The 21857-nt window shown below is 36.3% G+C and overlaps 1 protein-coding gene across 3 annotated transcripts in view; it reads right to left on the reverse strand.

Moving 5' to 3' along the window:
• Positions 1-21857, reverse strand: part of CFAP44 (cilia and flagella associated protein 44) — a 116161-nt gene that overhangs the window by 51210 nt on the left and 43094 nt on the right. For 2 of the 3 annotated variants that reach the window (XM_027520679.1, XM_027520765.1), the window contains exons 17-21: positions 19124-19360; positions 4684-4829; positions 3828-4098; positions 926-981; positions 595-757 (exon numbers count right to left, since the gene is read on the reverse strand). In XM_027520679.1, the coding sequence (XP_027376480.1) occupies positions 595-757; positions 926-981; positions 3828-4098; positions 4684-4829; positions 19124-19360 (873 nt within the window). The remainder of the gene's footprint in view (positions 1-594; positions 758-925; positions 982-3827; positions 4099-4683; positions 4830-19123; positions 19361-21857) is intronic. The other variant, XM_027520864.1, reaches the window with a different exon arrangement.

Raw genomic sequence — 21857 nt, forward strand, 5'->3', positions numbered from 1 at the left:
ATTTAAGATAACAAAAATGGGGGAAAATATTACTAGCAGGTAGAAGTGGTTATCCTATTTGGGTCACACTGAGAAGCTTTTTTGGGCTTCCCTGGTGGCTCAGAAGGGGTTGTCAATAAGGCACAAGAGAAAAATTTAATAAAAAATCAGCTTAATTTGGTGACTGTCCCCATAGCTGCAAATATTTTTTAGCAACTTTGTAGATGAACCAGTTTTTATCTTTCCAATAGAGCTGGTGAATTATACAAAAGAAATCACAGAGAATCAAATTACATAGTATGTGCCTATCCAACACTTGGTTGGATAACTTGGTTAGGTATGATAATGATTGATAACCAGATTCAAATTTATATTTATCTTATTACCAAAAGCATATGAAGTAGCTAAATCCAGAAGTAAACTTTGTACAAAGAGACTCATCTACATCCAAACCAACTTGTGTGACAAGTTCTACAGTAGTTTAGTTGTTAAAACACTGACCGGCCAGGCAAGGGAAATTTAAAGACGGGTTTAAGTGTTCTGCTTGGTCAAATAGCAGTCTCAATTCAGAAACAACATATGTTAAAATTAAAATCAAATTTATTTGAGGCTTACTGTCCGTTTAAACTGCATATGTTTGGGTAATTCTTCATTCATCTGTAGTAGTTTCTGTAATTGATTCCTTAAAGCTTTGATCCGTTCTCTCTTTCCAGCCTTGATTTCTTCTACTTCTTTCATTAACTTGTCATGTTCTCTTTTTCTTCTGGCATTCTCAATACTGAAAATAGAAATTTTAAAAGATAACATACCTTTAATATAGAAATAGCAAAAAGAAAACTAGTACTTAATAATTTGGAAATTCATTCAGCTTGGTCAACTTTGTTAAAATGTTGATGTAGTTTGCAAAAGCCCAGACCTAGTATGTATTGATCAAAAATTCTCATACCTGTAGGCTTTAGGATCTTCAATATCTTCTGGAATTGGCTCTGTTTCTATTCCAAACTGTAGGAAAAGGAATGAAAGGTTAGCCCCTTTAAATCACATATTTCCCTTAAAAGACTTAGTAAGTAGTAAATCGAGGGGTTTTCTCTTCTAACAGGTGGAGGCCTGGAAAGTACTTTCACAAAAAAATAAACTAGGGAAAAAACTTATATTTGTTTTTACTTCAGTTAAAGGGGTAAGTAGAAAAAGAAACCCAATCCCAAGTATGCAAAATGTTAATATCATCACATTCCCCTTCCAAATAGGAATTATTGATATTCATGTGTTACTAACAAAAATACAGCAAAAGAAATCCTCAAGGTCATTTATTTTCAAATACTTCTTTTTAAAAAAGCATATTCCTTTCATACATGTTTTGAGTTCCTTCAAAATACCTCATGCGTATACAATGAAAAACTTCAAATACATATATTTTAAAAATTTTAAGTGTTTCACTTGACCTTATCAAAAACATTCAGTGGGAAATACACAGAATAATATAATCCATCTCCTTGAGAAGGATATGAAATCAGAAGTATGACTCTCCTTTAGAAAGGAAGCTTAAATTAAGAAGTACTATGAAGTAAATCACTTGAAAGTACTTTGTTTTAAAAATACAGGTTCTGTGCTGAAAAATGTCTTAGGTTGCTGAAAAGGATTTATGACCCAATGAATGAAACAAAAAGTCCTAGTTTTCTAGCTAACCTGTTCTTAAGTAAAATTGAACTTATTTTCTATTCTCTTTCATACCACATAGGGTCTTTATTTTGCTGTCATTTGTTGTAAAGAAATAATGATTCTCTTTTGATCAAGTTGGTTTTTAAGTGCTTGTCTTGATACACATAAAATATAAACGTACATTTATGTAAGACGATCTATAACTTTCATAAAGTGAAGTCATAAGGTCACGACTAATGTCAGAGACAAGGGATGGCTAATACATTTTAGTTACTATTAATCATTTAGGACAGAACTTGACTGAACTTTGTTTTTTTATTTCTCGGAGCTAAGCCCCTTGCTTCTCCAATATCAGTTGCAATTTGCAAGACGATACTAATAACAGCCAACCATCTCCTGTTTACAGCAAATAAGTTAAACAGATGTGCTTCCAAAGAGTTCCAAACACCTGCTAATTGTTCTTAATCCTGACTGCACTCTAGAACTGTTGGGGCTGGGGAAGAGGCAAGTTTTAAAAAATACAGATGGTCTCTGACTTATGATGGTCAACTTAGTGACCATTTAAGATGGTCAACTTAATGACTATTTATTTGACTTAATGATGGTGCAAAAGCAATATGCATTTTGTAGAAAGCATACTTCAAGTTTGGAATTTTGACCTTTTCCTGGCAAAGAACATGCAGTAGATCCTCCTTCACAATGCTGGCGGCTGCTGCAGCCACCCAACCACAAGGGTAAACAACTGGTACCCTCACCACTGGCTGTACCCACAAAACCATTATATTCACTTCAGTACAGCATTCAACAAATTATATGATATAGTCAACACTTTATTATAAAATAGGCTTCATGGTAGATGATTTTGCCCAACCGTACACCAATGTAAGTGTTCTAAGCACGCTTAAGTTAGGCTAGGCTAAGCTGTGATATTAAGTAGCTTAGATGTATTAAATGCATTTTCAACCTAAGATATTTTCAATTTATGATGGGCTTATCAGGACACAACCCCAATGCATCATAGGTTGAAGAAGATCTGTACTAATGCCTGGGACTCACTTTCTGAGATTCTGACCTAATTCCTCTTGGATGGGCTCAGGCATCTATACTTTTAAGAGCTCCCCAGTGATTCTAAAATAGGTTAAGAAACTCAGACTGGTGCAGAGCTTAATTTTTTTACTTTGCATATTCAATTCTTTCTGATTTTGCCTTCTTAAAGGCTGCTTCAGAGACTTAAACATTAATTGCAGTCATAAATAAAAGGAGACCATTATAAAAATGTGGAATGGATTTTTTCTATTCAGTATGGGTTTCCATGGAGAGTTGGTACTAAGTAGAAAGATAAAGATTTTCATCTTGTTCATCTATTTTGTCTTCTGGAAATTTTCTCTTCCTGAGCTGGATCTCTTTTGACAACAGTTCACTCTCCAAATATTGCTGCAGTTAATAGAAATGAAAATTTACCTGCTCAAATCTTCCCTACTTTCTCTGCATGTTCTTTTGAAGTGGGCTACCTGTTAAACAGGAAGCTGATGTGTTCACAGGAGTTTTAACTTTGGTCGAATACAACTCATTCTTTACAAGCAATTCTAACAGTTATTAGTGATTTTAGCCAAAGGAATCACTTTGATAACAGAAAATTTAGGTCTTGTGATAGGGTAAAGGTATATAATTTGGGGATCCAAACCTTCAATCTTCTTTACAAAGTCAGTAACGCATTCTTTTTAAGAATACAATAATTTGACTCTTTGATAATACTGTCACATCCTAATAGTAAAGATGATAATATTTTTACAACCCCTTTCAAAGGTACAAATTATGGTATACATCCCACATATGCCTCTTCAATGAGTGAATGAATAAATAGAAAGCAAAATATATCTGAAAAAAAACTGCATCCTGAAAACAAAACTTTGCAAAGTGATGGAGACAGAAGAATTAATAGTCTTTTTACTTGAGGGACTTCTATATCTTTAAATAATATATCAAATAACTAAAGTAATAAAGTGAATTCAATATCTTTGATCATATTATTTGATCATAGAGACACCAGAAAGGCCAAATTATAATACTAGTAGGAAGATTAGACTGTAAGGTATTTATATCCAAATTCATCTTTAAGTGAATGTGAACATTTTAACACCAAAACATTAAAACAAAGTTGCTGTTACTGTTATTAGTCAGTTACATACCCTGGGAGATGGCACTTTGGCTTTCACAACTTTCTTTAACTCAAACTCAGAAAAAATGTTGAAAACAAAGATATTACTATCTGCTCCAGCAGTCACCAAGAACCGGTCATCAAAGCTAGTAGAGATGGCATTAACACGTCCATAATTATTGTCATGCATATTGAAATGCCAGTAGTCCTCCATGCTGGTCAATGAAAAATCATTCTTACTTAGGATATATACTCGAATCGCTCCATTTTGCATTCCACAAAACATCATTTCTTGGTTAATACTATGAAACACAAGCAAAGTACATTGTTTTTCATATTAATCTGAAAATGTTTAATTTTAAATTAATCAACAAATGGCTAAAGTTTTAACAACAAAGATGTTATGGAGTAAATTGTGTCCCCACAAAATTCAGATGCTGAAGCCCTAAAAAACTATGGCAGCTCTAGTAAATTAATACAAAAGGGTAGAAGGAGAAAAAGACAATTTAAAATCTGGAGCTATTATATTTTGGTTTAAAAGAATGATCAGCATATATGCTTAATTCTCAGTTACTCAATTTGTGATTTCTCCAGAATCATTGTAACCTGGAACTTTTGCTATCTGACTACGCAGTAGCATCCTCCTAAGTAACAAAAAGAAAATTGATACAATTCAATTGTGTAATATATTCTGACAGGACGTTTGATAAAAAGGTTGAAGTAGTTTCAGGATTAGCTTTGACTCTACTTTAGTCATTTGATTTAACTAAACATTGAGTATTCCTCCATTTGGACAGATCTTTAGAAATGGTAATACTCATGATGGAAAAAACAGACAATAATGGGATACAGTTTTTTTTTTTTAAGAATCCTGAAATTCTGGTCACCTGAAAGTGATAGTTGTGATGGGATTATCCTCTGTATCCTCAAGAAGACGGAAATCAAAAGGTTCATCTTTCCTTACTGTGTTATCACTGCTTTTGTCATCTGAGAGGAATTCACAGTGATACAGAAAACCAGAATCATAGCCACCCTAGAAAAGAGTGAAACCACATAGAATATAGTACCTGAAGATAAGACACATGTGACCACATGAGGAGTTTTTGATAATTTCAAATTTTAACACATACAACAGATGTCTTAAAACATATATTTTATATAATTTCTATGATTATAGATAAGTTTTATAAAGCATGTCTATTATTCATTTATATTCAGCCATACAATTATAAAAATAAAATACCTTACAATGATTTGTTTCCACTTAAAACACAAGAGAGATATCACTTCTGTCTACATACTGAATTCCATTTTATTTCAAGGATTATTCAGTATAAGTAGTATTTAACAATAGAGTTTTGTAGATCATGGTTTTTAGAGATTTCCAGTCTAGGACATTTTTTTCTCCCTAAAGCAATTGCTAATCTTGAAAATGGAAGCTGAGAAATTAAGAAGCTGAGCAGAGCAATCTGTAGTCTCATGGGCTTAGAAAAAGGCAAAGAATTCCCAGGGTCCTCCAAAAAGAAGGAGCCATTGTAAACACACCTTCCACTGGGCTTTCTGTTGCAATCCCAAAGCACTGTATCCCACATGTATGAAGAAACTAGAAAGAGACTGGCCCTTGCAGAAAGTAAAGCCTAATTTCAAGTCATCTCAATCACTGACTGGATGAAACTGACCTAGGATTTCTAGTTGCTTTCCAGAACTGAAAATCAATTTCCAGGAGATAATAGCAATATACAGAGACTCAAGTTGATGCTACAGTTTTTCATAAAGTCTAGCATTCAACTAAAAAGAAAGCAAAAAAGCAACTAAGTGTATTAACAAAGTCTTGACTGAAAATCAAGAGAAAAAAACAGAGCCAAGAAACAAAATTATAAGAAATATTGATAGAGGTGTTTCCAAAATGGACTCCAAAATAACTATGATTAATATATTTAAGGACTTTAGAAGGCAGAAAAATTTAGAAGTCAACTAGGATCTATGAAAAAGTAGATAATGGGAAAAATGAAAATTCTAGAACTGAAAAATAAAATGACAGAAATTAGAATTCAATAGATTGGTTTAAAAACAATTAGACACAGCCAAAGCTAGAGTTATGAAAGTGAAACAGGATCAGAAAAAAAAATAGAATAAGGCAGTAGAGAGAAAATAAAGATGTAAAAATTTTTAAAAAGGAGTGTAAGATCTGTATGAGGCGTAATAATAAGGATTAATATACATAAAATTGGAATTCCACAAGACCAAAAATATGGACTAGAAACAGTCCATATTTAAATGTCTGAAACTTTTCTAAAACTGAATAAAAATGTGTTAAAGTGCAAGAAATGCCAGTGACCCACAAGCAAGATATATGAAGAATTTATACCTTTTAACATGAATTTCATAAAACTCCTAGAAGAGCACATAGGCAAAACATTCTGTGACATAAATGATACCAATGTTTTCTTAGGTCAGTCTCCCAACACAATAGAAGTAAAAAAAAAAAAAATAATAATGAAAACAAATGGAACCTAATCAGACTCACAAGCTTTTGCACAGCAAAGGAAACCATATAAAAACAACAACAACAAAAAGTCAGTCTATGGAATAGGAGAAAATATTTGCAAACAATGTGACAAGACAGGGGCTTACTCTCCAAAATATACAAACAGCTCATACAACTTCACACAGAAAAACAAACAACCCAATCAAAAAATGGGCAGAAGACTTTAATAGACATTTCTGCAAAGAAGACATATAGATGGCCAGCAGGCACATGAAAAGATGCTTAATATCACTAATTAGAGAAATAAAATTCAAATGTACAATGAAGACTAAAAATAGAACTGCTGTATGATTCAACATTCCCACTCTTGGGCATATGTATGTCCAGACAAAACCATAATTCAAAAAGATACATGCAACCTTATGCTCATAACAGCACTATTCATTAGCCAAAACATGGAAACAACCTAAATGTCCATTAACAGATGGATGGATAAAGAAGATGAAGTACACATGTGCAATAGAATGCTACTCAGACATAAAAAAAAATGAAATAATGCCATCTGCAGCAACATGGATGCAACTAGGGCTTATGATACTAAGTGAAGTTAACTCAAAAAGAGAAAAATAAATACCATACTATATCACTAATATGTGGAGTCTAAAATATGAAACAAATGAACTTATCTACAAAACAGAAACACTCATAGACATAGAGAACATACTTGTGGTTGCCAAGGGGACTGGGGTGGGAAGGGCTGAGAGTGTAGGATTAGCAGATGTAAACTGTTACAGATGGATAAACAAACATGGTCCTACTTTATAGCCCAAGGAACTATATTCAATATCCTGTGATAAACCATAAGAGCAAAAGAATTTTCTTAAAGGAATATCTATATGTATATAACCAAGTCATTTTGTTGTATAGCCAGAGATTGGCACAATATTGTAAAACTATACATCAATAAAAAAATAAAGAATTTACACATTTTAACACAAAATCTTCAAAGCAATGAGAAAGAAAGATGCATAAGATTACAAATAAAGAACAATAAAAAGATGTAGATGGTAGAATGGAAGACAAAAGATGATAAAAATATAGTTTTGAAAAGAAAATATACAGAAGAAATAAAAAACATTTAAAGGCAAAATAGGCACAATAAGGCAAAAAAAAAAAACACCCCAAACTCATATATACATATATATATGTGTGTGTGTATATAAATAATTTGACAATGAGGTGTGGGGGAGGATACACAGCATTAAACATACAAAGATCTTTTTTTCTCTAGAGCTAGTAAAAGAATAAATTTATGTGAAATTATGGGTTTCAAAGGTGATGCTAGTGGTAAAGAACCCACCTGCCAAGGCAGGAGACATAAGAGACAGAGGTTCAATCCCTGGTTTGGAAAGATGCCCTGGAGAAGGGAATAGCAACCCACTCTGGTATTATTGCCTGAAGAGTCCCATGAACAAAGGAACCTGGAGGGCTTTGGTACAGTTCAGTTCAGTCACTCAGTCATGTCTGACTCTGCAACCCATGGACTGTAGCATGTCAGGCTTCCTTGTCCTTCACCAACTCCCAGAGCTTGCTCAAACTCATGTCCATCGAGTCAGTGATGCCATCCAATCATCTCATTCTTTGTCGTCCCCTTCTCCTCCCACCTCCAATCTTTCCCAGCATCAGGGTCTTTTCCAATGAGTCAGTTCTTTGCATCTGGTGGCCAAAGTATTGGAGTTTCAGCTTCAACATCAGTCCTTCCAATGAATATTCAGGACTGATTTCCTTCAGGATAGACAAGTTTCATCTCCTTGCAGCCTAAAGGACTCTCAAGAGTCTTCTATAACACCACAGTTCAAAAGCATCAATTCTTCAGTGCTCAGCTTTCTTTCTAGTCCAACTCTCATATTCATACATGACTAATGGAAAAACCATAGCTTTGACTAGATGGACCTTTGTTAGCAAATTAATGTCTCTGCTTTTTTAATATGCTGTCTAAGGTTCTCATAGCTTTTCTTCCAAGGAGCAAGCATCTTTTGATTTCATAGCTATGGTACACAGGACCACAAAGAGTCAGACAGGACTGAAGTAACTGAGCATGCATATTAAAATAAGGGTACACATTATGATCTTTAGAATCACCACTAAAAATAGTAAAAAAAAAAAAAAAAAAAAAGTATAATAGAGGAGGAAAATTGGGGGGGTGGGGTGGGAAACTACCTAATTATCTGATAGAAGGTGAAAAGGGGAACATATAACTGAAATTGATGTGATAAATAGAAATAATAGGACAGTAGATTTAATCTAAAATATGTTAGTCACTACATTAAATGTAAATGGACACAGCATTCTATTAAAATAAAGATTTTACTACAGGATTAAAAAGAAAAAGCCTAACTTTGTGCTGCTTACAAAAGATATACTTCAAAATAAGAATATGAAATGTAAAGGAAAAAGAAGAATCATCAACAGCTCTGAGTTTTGGCTTAGAAACTGGGTGGATGGTTGCTCCATTTACTGAGATGGAGATGGAGCAAGTTTGCATAGAGAAAGTGTGATTTTTAAAGTTCTATTTTGAACATGTTCATTTTGAGGTGCCAAGTAGAGATGTCAAGTTGGATGTTCAAGGCTGAATATGAGAGGAGAGGTCAAGACTAGAGATAAACATGAGATTTGCTGACATATAATTGATATTTAAAGCCATGGGACTAGATGAAATCATCTAGCAAGAAGGAGGCTGCCCAAGAACTTGAACATCCTCAAGTTCTTCAAAGTTAAAAGCTAGTTCAACAAATAAGAAGCCAGCAAGAGAAGCTAAAAAGGAGTGGCCTGGCCAGCAGAAAGTGGTGTCATAGAAGCCAGGCCCCCCAAAAAAATGCTTTAAGAAAGATGGTAGGTCAACTCTATCACATGCTTCTGAGAGGCCAAATGGACAGAGAAGTGGCCATTGGGCTTTACAGTATGGAAATCTTTGATGATGTGAAATCATGAAGATAAAACCCCAACTGGAATGGGTTAAAGACCAAACAGGAGATGAAGAAATTAAGCCAATGATTACACACAACTCTTTCAAGAAGTTTTCCTATAAAGGAGCAATGGATGAGAAGAAAGGATGTTAAAAAATTTTAAGTTGGTAAGTACTAGGAGCATGTTTATATGCTGATGATAAGAAGTGAGTAAACAGAGAGAGATTGAAGATACAGGAGACCAGCTCATTTATTTCAGAAGTAAAACCTTTGAGAAAGTGAGAGGGGATGGGATCAAGAGGCCATTTGGAATAGTGTCCTTAGGAAGTTGTAACAGACGATTCACCAATTGTTAACAGTAGCAGACAAACTTGTATGGATCCCCATAGAACATGAGATCTAAGACAAGATAAGGAAATGCCATCTGATTGTTTTTATTTTCTCAGTGAAATGTGAGATGGGAATTCCCTGGCAATCCAGTGGTTAGGACTCAGTGCTTCCACCACCAGGGCCTGGGTTAAATTCCTGATAGGGGATCTAAAATCCCAAAAGCCACACAGCACAACCAGAAACAACAAAACAGAAACAAAAAGAAAAGAAAACGTGAGGTAAGGTTATGACTAGAAATTGAGGGAAGGTGAAAATGACTGACAGGAGAAGAATTAGTGATCATTTGGAAAGTGGGAAAGTGGAACCAGCCTACAGTGTGAACACTGTGAGATATGAGAACTGTGGTCATGGCTTCAAAACAAGGCTGGTTTTCTACAGCATCTGTGTGGTACAGGCACAGAGCTGGCAAGTGAGTCAAACAGGGTTAGTGTCACTGTCTCTGAACTATACCTTAACCTTGTTTGCTCGTGTAGTTTAATGGTTAAGAGCTTAGACCCAGACTGCCTGAGTCCAGATCCTGTTCCACCTCTAATTATATGACTGCAAATAAGTTACCTAACCTCTCCCTGCCATGGTTTTTTCTTATGTAAAATGCAAATTATTAAGAGCACTTATTTTATAAGGTGGCCACTTAGAATAGTGCTTGGTATAGAATAATCAGGTTTCCAGATTTTGCAAATAAAAAACTGAATGAACATAAAATGAACTTATTATGGTAGTCATTTTATGATACATGCAAGTCAAATCACTATGCTATGTACCTTAAATTATACAGTGCTGCATGTTAATTATATCTCAGTAAAACTAGGGAAAAAAAACTTCAAATCCAGGGTGCACGGGTAAATTTGAATTTCAGATAATCAGCAAGTTTATCTTTAGTATAAGCATGTCCCATGTAATATCTGGCAACCCTAAAGCTAATAAGCATTAAATATGTTTGTTAGATAATTAGTAACTTTTGCATGTTTTAAGACACTAGAACTCTATTCTATTACAGTTGTTTCTGTACCTCTCTCCCTCATGATATGAGGAAGTTTCCAGAGGGCAGGACCATGTCCTATTTATCTCTTTACCCCTTGAACCCCACACAACAGAACCCATCAATAATTGTTTTATAAAGCACAGAAAACAAAGGGTCAAGGCGCTAATACATGGAATCCTAAGGTGCCTTCATCACTACTTTCCATCCTTCTTGCTGCTTGCCTCCTTAAAAATTGCTATTAAAGATATATTTCTAAGAAATGTTGATGAGGAGTAGCATGAACTCTCATCATTCCTTACAACAACAGTCCTTAGCTAGGCAGTCCTCTGGCCTGGCCAAGGATCTGAGACCACTTACGACCTAGTGGTAATCTTTCACATATATTTCTTTTTTTTTAATATAAATTTATTTATTTTATTTGGAAGCTAATTACTTTACAATATTGTAGTGATTTTGCCATACATTGACATGAATCCACCACGGGTATACATGTGTTCCCCATCCTGAACCCCCCTCCCATCTCCCTTCCCATCCCATCCCTCTGGGTTATCCCAGTGCACCAGCCCTGAGCACCCTGTCTCATGCATCGAACCTGGACTGGCGATTCGTTTCACATATGATAATATACATGTTTCAATGCCATTCTCCCAAAGCATCCCACCCTCACCTTCTCCCACAGAGTCCAAAAGTCTGTTCTTTACATCTGTGTCTCTTTTGCTGTCTCACATATAGGGTCATCATTACCATCTTTCTAAATTCCATCAGATCAGATCAGATCAGTCGCTCAATCGTGTCTGACTCTTTGCAACCCCATGAATCGCAGCACGCCAGGCCTCCCTGTCCATCACCAACTCCTGGAGTTCACTCAGACTCACGTCCATCGAGTCAGTGATGCCATCCAGCCATCTCATCCTCTGTCGTCCCCTTCTCTTCTTGCCCCCAATCCCTCCCACCATCAGAGTCTTTTCCAATGAGTCAACTCTTCGCATGAGGTGGCCAAAGTACTGGAGTTTCAGCTTTAGCATCAGTCCTTCCAAAGAAATCCCAGGGCTGATCTTCTTCAGAATGGACTGGTTGGACTAAATTCCATAGATATGCATTAATATACTGTCTTGGTGTTTTTCTTTCTGGCTTACTTCACTCTGTATAATAGGCTCCAATTTCATCCACCTCATTAGAACTGATTCAAATGTATTCTTTTTAATGGCTGAGTAATATTCCATTGTGTATATGTACCACAGCTTTCTTATCCATTCATCTGCTGATGGACATCTAGGTTGCTTCCATGTCCTGGCTATTATAAACAGTGCTGTGATGAACATTGGGGTACACGTGTCTCTTTTAATTCTGATTTCCTTGGTGTGTATGCCCTGCAGTGAGATTGCTGGGTCATATGGCAGTTCTATTTTCAGTTTTTTAAGGAATCTCCACACTGTTCTCCATAGTGGCCGTACTAGTTTGCATTCCCACCAACAGTGTAAGAGGGTTCCCTTTTCTCCACATCCTCTCTGGCATTTATTGCTTGTAGACTTTTGGATAGCAACCATTCTGACTGGTGTGAAATGGTACCTCATTGTGGTTTTGATTTGCATTTCTCTGATAATAATGTTTCTCTGATTTCATTTTGATTTTGATTCATTTCATTTCATTTTGATTGCATTTCTCTGATGTTAAGCATCGTTTCATGTGTTTGTTAGCCATCTGTATGTCTTCTATGGAGAACTGTTTAGTTCTTTGGCCTATTTTTTGATTGGGTCATTTATTTTTCTGGAATTGAGCTGCAGGAGTTGCTTGTATATTTTTGAGATTAATTCTTTGTCAGTTGCTTCATTTGCTATTATTTTTTCCCATTCTGAAGGCTGTCTTTTCACCTTGCTTATCATTTCCTTTGTTGTGCAGAAGCTTTTAAGTTTAATTAGGTCCCATTTGTTTTTTGTTTTTTTGCTTTTATTTCCAATACTCTGTGATTTACATTGGAGAGTGTTTTGCCTATGTTCTCCTCTAGGAGTTTTATAGTTTCTGGTCTTACATTTAGATCTTTAATCCATTTTGAGTTTATTTTTGTGTATGGTGTTAGAAAGTGTTCTAGTTTCATTCTTTTACAAGTGGTTGATCAGTTTTCCCAGCACCACTTGTTAAAGAGATTGTCTTTTCTCCATTGTATATTCTTGCCTCCTTTGTTGAACATAAGGTGTCCATAGGTGCGTGGATATATCTCTGGGCTTTCTATTTTGTTCCAATGATCTATATTTCTGTCTTTGCGCCAGTACCATCCTGTCTTGATGACTGTGGCTTTGTAATAGAGCCTGAAGTCAGGCAGGTTAATTCCTCCAGTTCCATTCTTCTTTCTCAAGATTGCTTTGGCTATCTGAGGTTTTTTGTATTTCCATACAAATTGTGAAATTATTTGTTCTAGTTCTGTGAAAAATACCGTTGGTAGCTTGATAAGGATTGCACTGAATCTATAGATTGCTTTGGGTAGTATACTCATTTTCATTATATTGATTCTTCCAATCCATGAACATGGTATATTTCTCCATCTATTTTGTGTTCTCTTTGATTTCTTTATCAGTGTTTCCTAGTTTTCTATATGTAGGTCTTTTGTTTCTTTAGGTAGATATATTCCTAAGTATGTTATTCTTTATGTTGCAATGGTGAATGGAATTGTTTCCTTAATTTCTCTGTTTTCTCATTGTTAGTATATAGGAATGCAAGGGATTTCTGTGTGTTGATTTTATATCCTGCAACTTTACTGTATTCATTGATTAGCTCTAGAAATTTTCTGGTGGAGTCTTTAGGGTTTTCTATGTAGAGGATCATGTCATCTGCAAACAGTGAGAGTTTTACTTCTTCTTTTCCAATTTGGATTCATTTCTTTTTCTGCTCTGATTGCAGTGGCCAAAACTTCCAAAACTATGTTGAATAGTAGTGGTGAGAGTGGGCACCCTTGTCTTGTTCCTGACTTTAGGGGAAATGCTTTCAATTTTTCACCATTGAGGATAATGTTTGCTGTGGGTTTGCCATATATAGCTTTTATTTATTTTTTAATTTTATTTTATTTTTAAACTTTTACAATATTGTATTAGTTTTGCCAAATATCGAAATGAATCTGCCACAGGTATACCCGCATTCCCCATCCTGAACCCTCCTCCCTCCTCCCTCCCCTACACTCCCTCTGGGTCGTCCCAGTGCACCAGCCCCAAGCATCCAGTATCGTGCATCGAACCTGGACTGGCGACTCGTTTCATACATGATATTATACATGTTTCAATGCTATTCTCCCAAATCTCCCACCCTCTCCCTCTCCCACAGAGTCAATAAGACTGATCTATACATCAGTGTCTCTTTTGCTGTCACGTACACAGGGTTATTGTTACCATCTTTCTAAATTCCATATATATGCATTAGTATACTGTATTGGTGTTTTTCTTTCTGGCTTACTTCACTCTGTATAATAGGTTCCAGTTTCATCCATCTCATTAGAACTGATATTATGTTGAGGTATGTTCCTTGTATTCCTGCTTTCTGGAGGGTTTTTATCACAAATGGATGTTGAATTTTGTCAAAGGCTTTCTCTGCATCTATTGACATAATCATATGGTTTTTATCTTTCAATTTGTTAATGTGGTGTATTACATTGATTGATTTGCAGATATTGAAGAATCCTTGCATCCCTGGGATAAAGCCTACTTGGTCATGATGTACGATCTTTTTAATATGTTGTTGGATTCTGTTTGCTAGAATTTTGTTAAGGATTTTTGCATCTATGTTCATCAGTGATATTGGCCTGTAGTTTTTTTTGTGACATCTTTGTCAGTTTTTGGTATTAGGGTGATGGTGGCCTCATAGAATGAGTTTGGAAGTTTACCTTCCTCTGCAATTCTGGAAGAGTTTGAGTAGGATAGGTGTTAGCTGTTCTCTAAATTTTTGGTAGAATCAGCTGTGAAGCTGTCTGGTCCTGGGCTTTTGTTTACTGGAAGATTTCTGATTATAGTTTCAATTTATGTGCTTGTAATGGTCTGTTAAGATTTTCTATTTCTTCGTGGTTTAGTTTTGGAAAGTTGTACTTTTCTAAGAATTTGTTCATTTCTTCCAAGTTGTCCATTTATTGCATATAGTGCTGATAGTAGTCTCTTAAGAGCCTTTGTATTTCTGTGTTGTCTGTTGTAATCTCTCCATTTTCATTTCTAATTTTGTTGATTTGATTCCTCTTCCTTTGTTTCTTGATGAGTCTGGCTAATGGTTTGTCAATTTTATTTATCTTCTCAAAGAATCAGCTTTGGCTTTGTTGATATTTGCTCTGGTCTCTTTTGTTTCTTTTGCATTTATTTCTGCCCTTATTTTTAAGATTTCTTTCCTTCTACTAACCCTGGGGTTCTTCATTTCTTCCTTTTCTAGTTGCTTTAGGTGTAAAGTTAGGTTATTTATTTGATTTTTTTTCTTGTTTTTTTGAGGTAAGCCTGTATTGCTATAAACCTTCCCCTTACCGCTGCTTTTACAGTGTCCCATAGGTTTTGGGTTGTTGTGTTTTCATTTTCATTCATTTCTATGCATATTTTCTTTTTTTATTTCTTCTGTGATTTGCTGGTTATTCAGCAGCATGTTGTTCAGCCTCCATATGTTGGCTGAACATATTAAAAAGATCATACATCATGACCAAGTGGGCTTTATCCCAGGGATGCAAGGATTCTTCAATATCTGCAAATCAATCAATGTAATACACATTAACAAATTGAAAGATAAAAACCATATGATTATGTCAATAGATGCAGAGAAAGCCTTTGACAAAATTCAACATCCATTTGTGATAAAAACCCTCCAGAAAGCAGGAATACAAGTTTTAATAGTTTTTCTCCTGTAATTGACATCTAATCTTACTGTATTGTGGTCAGAAAAGATGCTTGGAATGATTTTAATTTATTTGAATTTACCAAGGCTAGATTTATGGCCCAGGATGTGATCTATCCTGGAGAAGGTTCCATGTGCACTTGAGAAAAAGGTGAAATTCATTGTTTTGTTATATCTTCTTCTTGGATTGATCCTTTGATCATTATGTAGTGTCCTTCTTTGTCTCTTTTCACAGCCTTTATTTTAAAGCCTATTTTATCTGATATGAGTATTGCTACTCCTGCTGTCTTCTGGTCTCTATTTGCATGGAATATCTTTTTCCAGCCCTTCACTTTCAGTCTGTATGTGTCCCTCCTTTCGAGGTGGGTCTCTTGTAGACAACATACATAGGGGTCTTATTTTTGTATCCATTCAGCCAGTCTTTGTCTTTTGGTTGGGGAATTAAACTCATTTACATTTGAGGTAATTATTGATAAGTATGATTCCATTGCTATTTACTTTGTTGTTTTGGGCTCGAGTTTATATACCCTTTCTGTGTTTCCTGTCTAGAGAAGATCCTTTAGCATTTGTTGGAGAGCTGGTTTGGTGGTGCTGAATTCTCTCAGCTTTTGCTTGTCTGTAAAGCTTTTGATTTCTCCTTCATATTTGAATGAGATCCTTGCTGGGTACAGTAATCTGGGCTGTAGGTTTTTCTCTTTCATCACTTTAAGTATGTCCTACCATTCCCTTCTGGCCTGAAGAGTTTCTACTGAAAGATCAGCTCTTATCCTTATGGGAATCCCCTTGTGTGTTATTGTTGTTTTTCCCTTACCAATTTTAGTATTTGTTCTTTGTATTTGATCTTTGTTAATTTGATTAATATGTGTCTTGGGGTGTTTCACCTTGGGTTTATCCTGTTTGGGACTCTCTGGGTTTTTTGGACTTGGATGACTATTTCCTTCCCCATTTTAGGGAAGTTTTCAAGTATTATCTCCTCAAGTATTTTCTCATGGTCTTTCTTCTTGTCTTCTTCTGGGACCCCTATGATTCTAATGTTGGGCATTTAACATTGTCCTAGAGATCTCTGAGGTTGTCCTCATTTAATTCTTTTTCCCTTTTTCCTCTCTACTTCATTTATTTCTACCATTCTATCTTCTACCTCACTTATCCTATCTTCTGCCTCCATTATTCTACTGTTGGTTCCCTCCCAAGTGTTTTTTTATCTCATTTATTGCATTTTCATTATATATTGACTCTTTTTTATTTCTTCTAGGTTAGGGCTTTTTCGTGGGATAGCTATCCCACAGTCTGGGTTGCTACCTCAAGTTAGTTCCCTAAGATTGCCCGCAGGGCATTCAGGCCGGGTCCTTACCCTAAGCAATGCAGCCCGCGCCTCCCTGTCCAGCCCCCGCTTGCTAGTGGCGGATGCGAGCGTCTGGGCTACTTCTCCACTGGGAGTTGCCGTTAGGCATGTCATCTGGGGGGTTTATTTATTTATTTTTCCTCCTGGTTATGTTGCCCTCTGAGATTCCAAGGCTCACCACAGACCCACCGGTGACAGTGTTTCCTGGTGTTTGGAAACTTCTCTCTTTTTTAATACTTCCTTCCTGGGATAGATCTCCGTCCCTACCTCTTTTGTCTCTCTTTTTATTTTTTTATATTTTGTCCTACCTCCTTTCGAAGATAATGGGCTGCCTTTCTGGGTGCCTGATGTCCTCTGCCAGCATTCAGAAGTTGTTTTGTGGAATTTTCTCAGCGTTCAAATGTTCTTTCAATGAATTTGTGGGGGAGAAAGTGGTCTCCCCATCCTATTCCTCCACCATATTAGGACCACCCCCTTTCACATATATTTTTATGTGAATTTGTGACAAGTTTTGTTTAAATTTTATTTTTAAACTTTACATAATTGTATTAGTTTTGCCAAATATCAAAATGAATCTGCCACAGGTATACATGTGTTCCCCATCCTGAACCCTCCTCCCTCCTCCCTCCCCATACCATCCCTCTGGGTCGTCCCAGTGCACTAGCCCCAAGCATCCAGTATCGTGCATCGAACCTGGACTGGCAACTCGTTTCTTACATGATATTTTACATGTTTCAATGTCATTCTCCCAAATCTTCCCACCCTCTCCCTCTCCCACAGAGTCCATAAGACTGTTCTATACATCAGTGTCTCTTTTGCTGTCTTGTACACAGGGTTATTGTTACCATCTTTCTAAATTCCATATATATGTGTTAGTATACTGTATTTATGTTTTTCCTTCTGGCTTACTTCACTCTGTATAATAGGCTCCAGTTTCATCCACCTCATTAGAACTGATTCAAATGACCCACCTCCCAGAATATTGGAAATAAAATCAAATATAAACAAATGGGACCTAATTAACCTTAAAAGCTTCTGCACATCAAAGGAAACTATTAGCAAGGTGAAAAGACAGCCTTCAGAATGGGAGAAAATAATAGCAAATGAAGCAACTGACAAACAACTAATCTCAAAAATATACAAGCAACTCCTACAGCTCAACTCCAGAAAAATAAACGACCCAATCAAAAAATGGGCCAAAGAACTAGACATTTCTCCAAAGAAGACATACAGATGGCTAACAAACACATGAAAAGATGCTCAACATCACTCATTATCAGAGAAATGCAAATCAAAACCACAATGAGGTACCATTTCACACCAGTCAGAATGGCTGCGATCCAAAAGTCTACAAATAGTAAATGCTGGAGAGGGTGTGGAGAAAAGGGAACCCTCTTACACTGTTGGTGGGAATGCAAACTAGTACAGCCACTATGGAGAACAGTGTGGAGATTCCTTAAAAAACTGGAAATAGAACTGCCTTATGATCCAGCAATCCCACTGCTGGGCATACACACTGAGGAAACCAGAAGGGAAGTAGGAACTTGAGTCTGGCGCCTTAGACCACTCGGCCATCCTGACAGGTTCAAGAAACCAGAAGGGAAAGAGACACGTGTACCCCAATGTTCATCGCAGCACTGTTTATAATAGCCGGGACATGGAAGCAACCTAGATGTCCATCAGCAGATGAATGGATAAGAAAGCTATGGTACTACACACAAACTTTTTATATAGTGAAGGAAATCTTGCTTTGCAATAGATCAATAAAATATTTTATTAGAGTAGAAAATATGTATTTAGGAGATGTAACTGTCACACTATGGTAACATTCCCAGGTACCTGTCTCCCATTTTTCTGTGCTTCCTTATTAGCCAAGTCCCAATTTCTTTGATGGTGGCACTGTGATCATCTATTAATAAAAACAGCCATTTACCCAGATTTCCATGTGGCTACATAGCATAGTTGTAGGTAATGAAAGGTAAGCAAGTCCAGTGGATTGTGCTGCCATCATACTCAAAATTTTAAAATGACAGACTCACTTGGAAAACCTCTTAGCCCTTTGCCCTTCTATCTTTGATTCTTCTTCCCTTTGACCTTCTGAAACATGTGTGATTATCATAGATAAAAGATATAGTAGACAGGCATATAAAAGATGATGTAAAAATTAACACATTCATTTATCAAAATCCAAGCCTTCAATAGTAGAAAACAACTGAAGTCTTAGCACAGAGTAAGGAATTAAGAATGTGATAGAAAATAATACATACATTGGATTAGGACTGAGATAAAAATTTATTACATTATTACTCACCAAAGAAATCCAGAACTTTCCTGGCTCAGAGTAAAATCCACAGAGGATGTGACAGGGGGTTGAAGGAACAAAGATTTCGGGTAAGGGCTCCTCTTCCTCCTCCTCCTCCTCGTCTTCTTCCTGGAGTTCCCATTCCGCATCTTCACCCATCTCTGTTTCTAGTCTTTTCCTTCTTTCTTGCTTTTCCTTCTCCTTTAGCTCCTTTTGTTTCTTTCTCCTTTCAATTTCTATTAATCTCTTTAGCAAAAGAGATGAAGGGATTTAAGAAAAAAATTGTAATTCATTCATTCACACAATTAGAAAATAGAAGATAGAGCCCTAGGAAAATTCATAGCTCTAATGCAACAAATAATGTCATTTAAAAATTACTATCAATTTGGTAAGAGCACAGACTTTGTATGATTTCAATACCTTTAGACCATGAAATTTTTGTACCTTGTTTTATGTCCCTGGATATGCTCCAGAGTCTGCTAGTTTATTGTCTATGGGAACTTGAACAGAATTTGTATCCTACTACTGTGTGAAAATTATATAAATCTTAATTATGTTGAATTGGTTCACAGTGCTTTCCAGGTCTACTGTATCCTTCTACTTATCTATATATTCATTCTATTACTTTTTGAGAGTTTGATATTGATACTCCAACTAAAATTCTTATCTATTTAAAAAAATAATTGTAATATATGGTGGAACTATATGTAACCTTGTTCTGTATTTTCCAAGTCTCCTGTAAATGTGTTATCATACTTTCATAATTTAAAGATAAAATTTCTTTTTAATTATTATCAATTTGGGAATATATCTTTACCATTAAATTTTTTAAATCATTGGAATGACTTTCTTCATAACTCCCACTGATCCTGGTTTTTTGTTTTCTTTATAATATTTATTTTGATTGATTGATAATTGGTTTACAATATCGGTTTGATTTCCTCATACATCAATATGAATTTGATCCTGGTTTTATGGAAATTATTTTGCCTTTTTTTCCTAATAGAGAAGCTAGGTAAAATTTTTCTCAGAGCTTATCATTGTCAACCCATGAATTCTGTGGATTGAAATAGTCCATGAAAGAAGGTGACTTATCTTTGGTGGTAAAGTGATTTATATCCTTAGCCTCTATCAACTGGCTATTGCAAAAGCCCCCTAACACTAGCATCCTGACCTCCCATCTTTCACCTTTTTATTGTTTACCCTGTAGAATTAACTTCCAAATTTATATGACCCATCATATCAATCCTCTCCTCAAAAACTGACAATATATATGTTTAAATGCTACTCTCTCGAATCATCCCACCCTCTCCTTTCCCCACTGTGTTCAAAAGTCTGTCCTTTCAGTTCAGTTCAGTCGCTCAGTTGTGTCTGAGTCTTTGCAACACCATGAGCTGCAGCATGCCTCCCTGTCCAACACTAGCTCCCAGAGCCTACCCAAACTCATGTCCATTGAGTCAGTGATGCCATCCAACCATCTCATCCTCTGTTGTCCCTTTCTTCTCCTGCCCTCAATCTTTCCCAGCATCAGGGTCTTTTCAAATGAGTCAGCTCTTCACATCAGGTGGCCAAAGTATTGGAGTTTCAGCTTCAACATCAGACCTTCCAATGAACACCCAGGACTGATCTCCTTTAGGATGGACTGGTTGGATCTCCTTGCAGTCCAAGAACTCTCAAGAGTCTTCTCCAACACCACAGTTCAAAAGCATCAATTCCTCTGCGTTCCGCTTTCCTTATAGTCCAACTCTCACATCCATACATGACCACTGGAAAAACCATACCCTTGATTAGACTGACCTTTGTTGGCAAAGTAATGTCTCTGCTTTTTAATATGCCATCTAGGTTGGTCATAACTTTCCTTCCAAGGAGTAAGCATCTTTTAATTTCATGGCTGCAAGTCACTATCTGCAGTGATTTTGGAGCCCCCCAAAATAAAGTCTGACACTGTTTCCACTGTTTCCCATCTATTTGCCATGAAGTGATGGGACTGGATGCCATGATCTTAGTTTTCTGAATGTTGAGCTTTAAGCCAACTTTTTCATTCTCCTCTTTCACTTTCACCAAGAGGCTCTTTAGTTCTTCTTCACTTTCTGCCATAAGGGTGGTGTCATCTGCATATCTGAGGTTATTGATATTTCTCCCAGCAATCTTGATTCCAGCTTGTGCTTCCTCCAGCCCAGCATTTCTCATGATGTTTTCTGCATATAAGTTAAATAAGCAGGGTGACAGCATACAGCCTTGACGTACTCCTTTTCCTATTTGGAACCAGTCTGTTGTTCCACATCCAGTTCTAACTGTTGCTTCCTGACCTGCATACAGATTTCTCAAGTGGCAGATCAGGTGGTCTGGTATTCCCATCTCTTTCAGAATTTTCCACAGTTTATTGTGATACACAGTTAAAGACTTTGGCATAGTCAATAAAGCAGAAACAGATGTTTTTCTGGAACTCTCTTGCTTTTTCAGTGATCCAGCGGATACTGGCAATTTGATCTCTGGCTCCTCTGCCTTTTCTAAAACCAGCTTGAACATCTGGAAGTTCACAGTTCAAGTATTGCTGAAGCCTGGCTGGGAGAATTTTGAGCATTACTTTACCAGTGTGTGAGATGAGTGCAATTGTGCAGTAGTTTGAGCATTATTTGACATTGCCTTTCTTTGTGATTGGAATGAAAACTGACCTTTTCCAGTCTGTGGCCACTGCTGACTTTTCCAAATTTGCTGACATATTGAGTGCAGCTCTTTGATA

This window comes from Bos indicus x Bos taurus, chromosome 1, assembly GCF_003369695.1.
Source record: "Bos indicus x Bos taurus breed Angus x Brahman F1 hybrid chromosome 1, Bos_hybrid_MaternalHap_v2.0, whole genome shotgun sequence".
Lineage (NCBI taxonomy): Eukaryota > Metazoa > Chordata > Mammalia > Artiodactyla > Bovidae > Bos > Bos indicus x Bos taurus.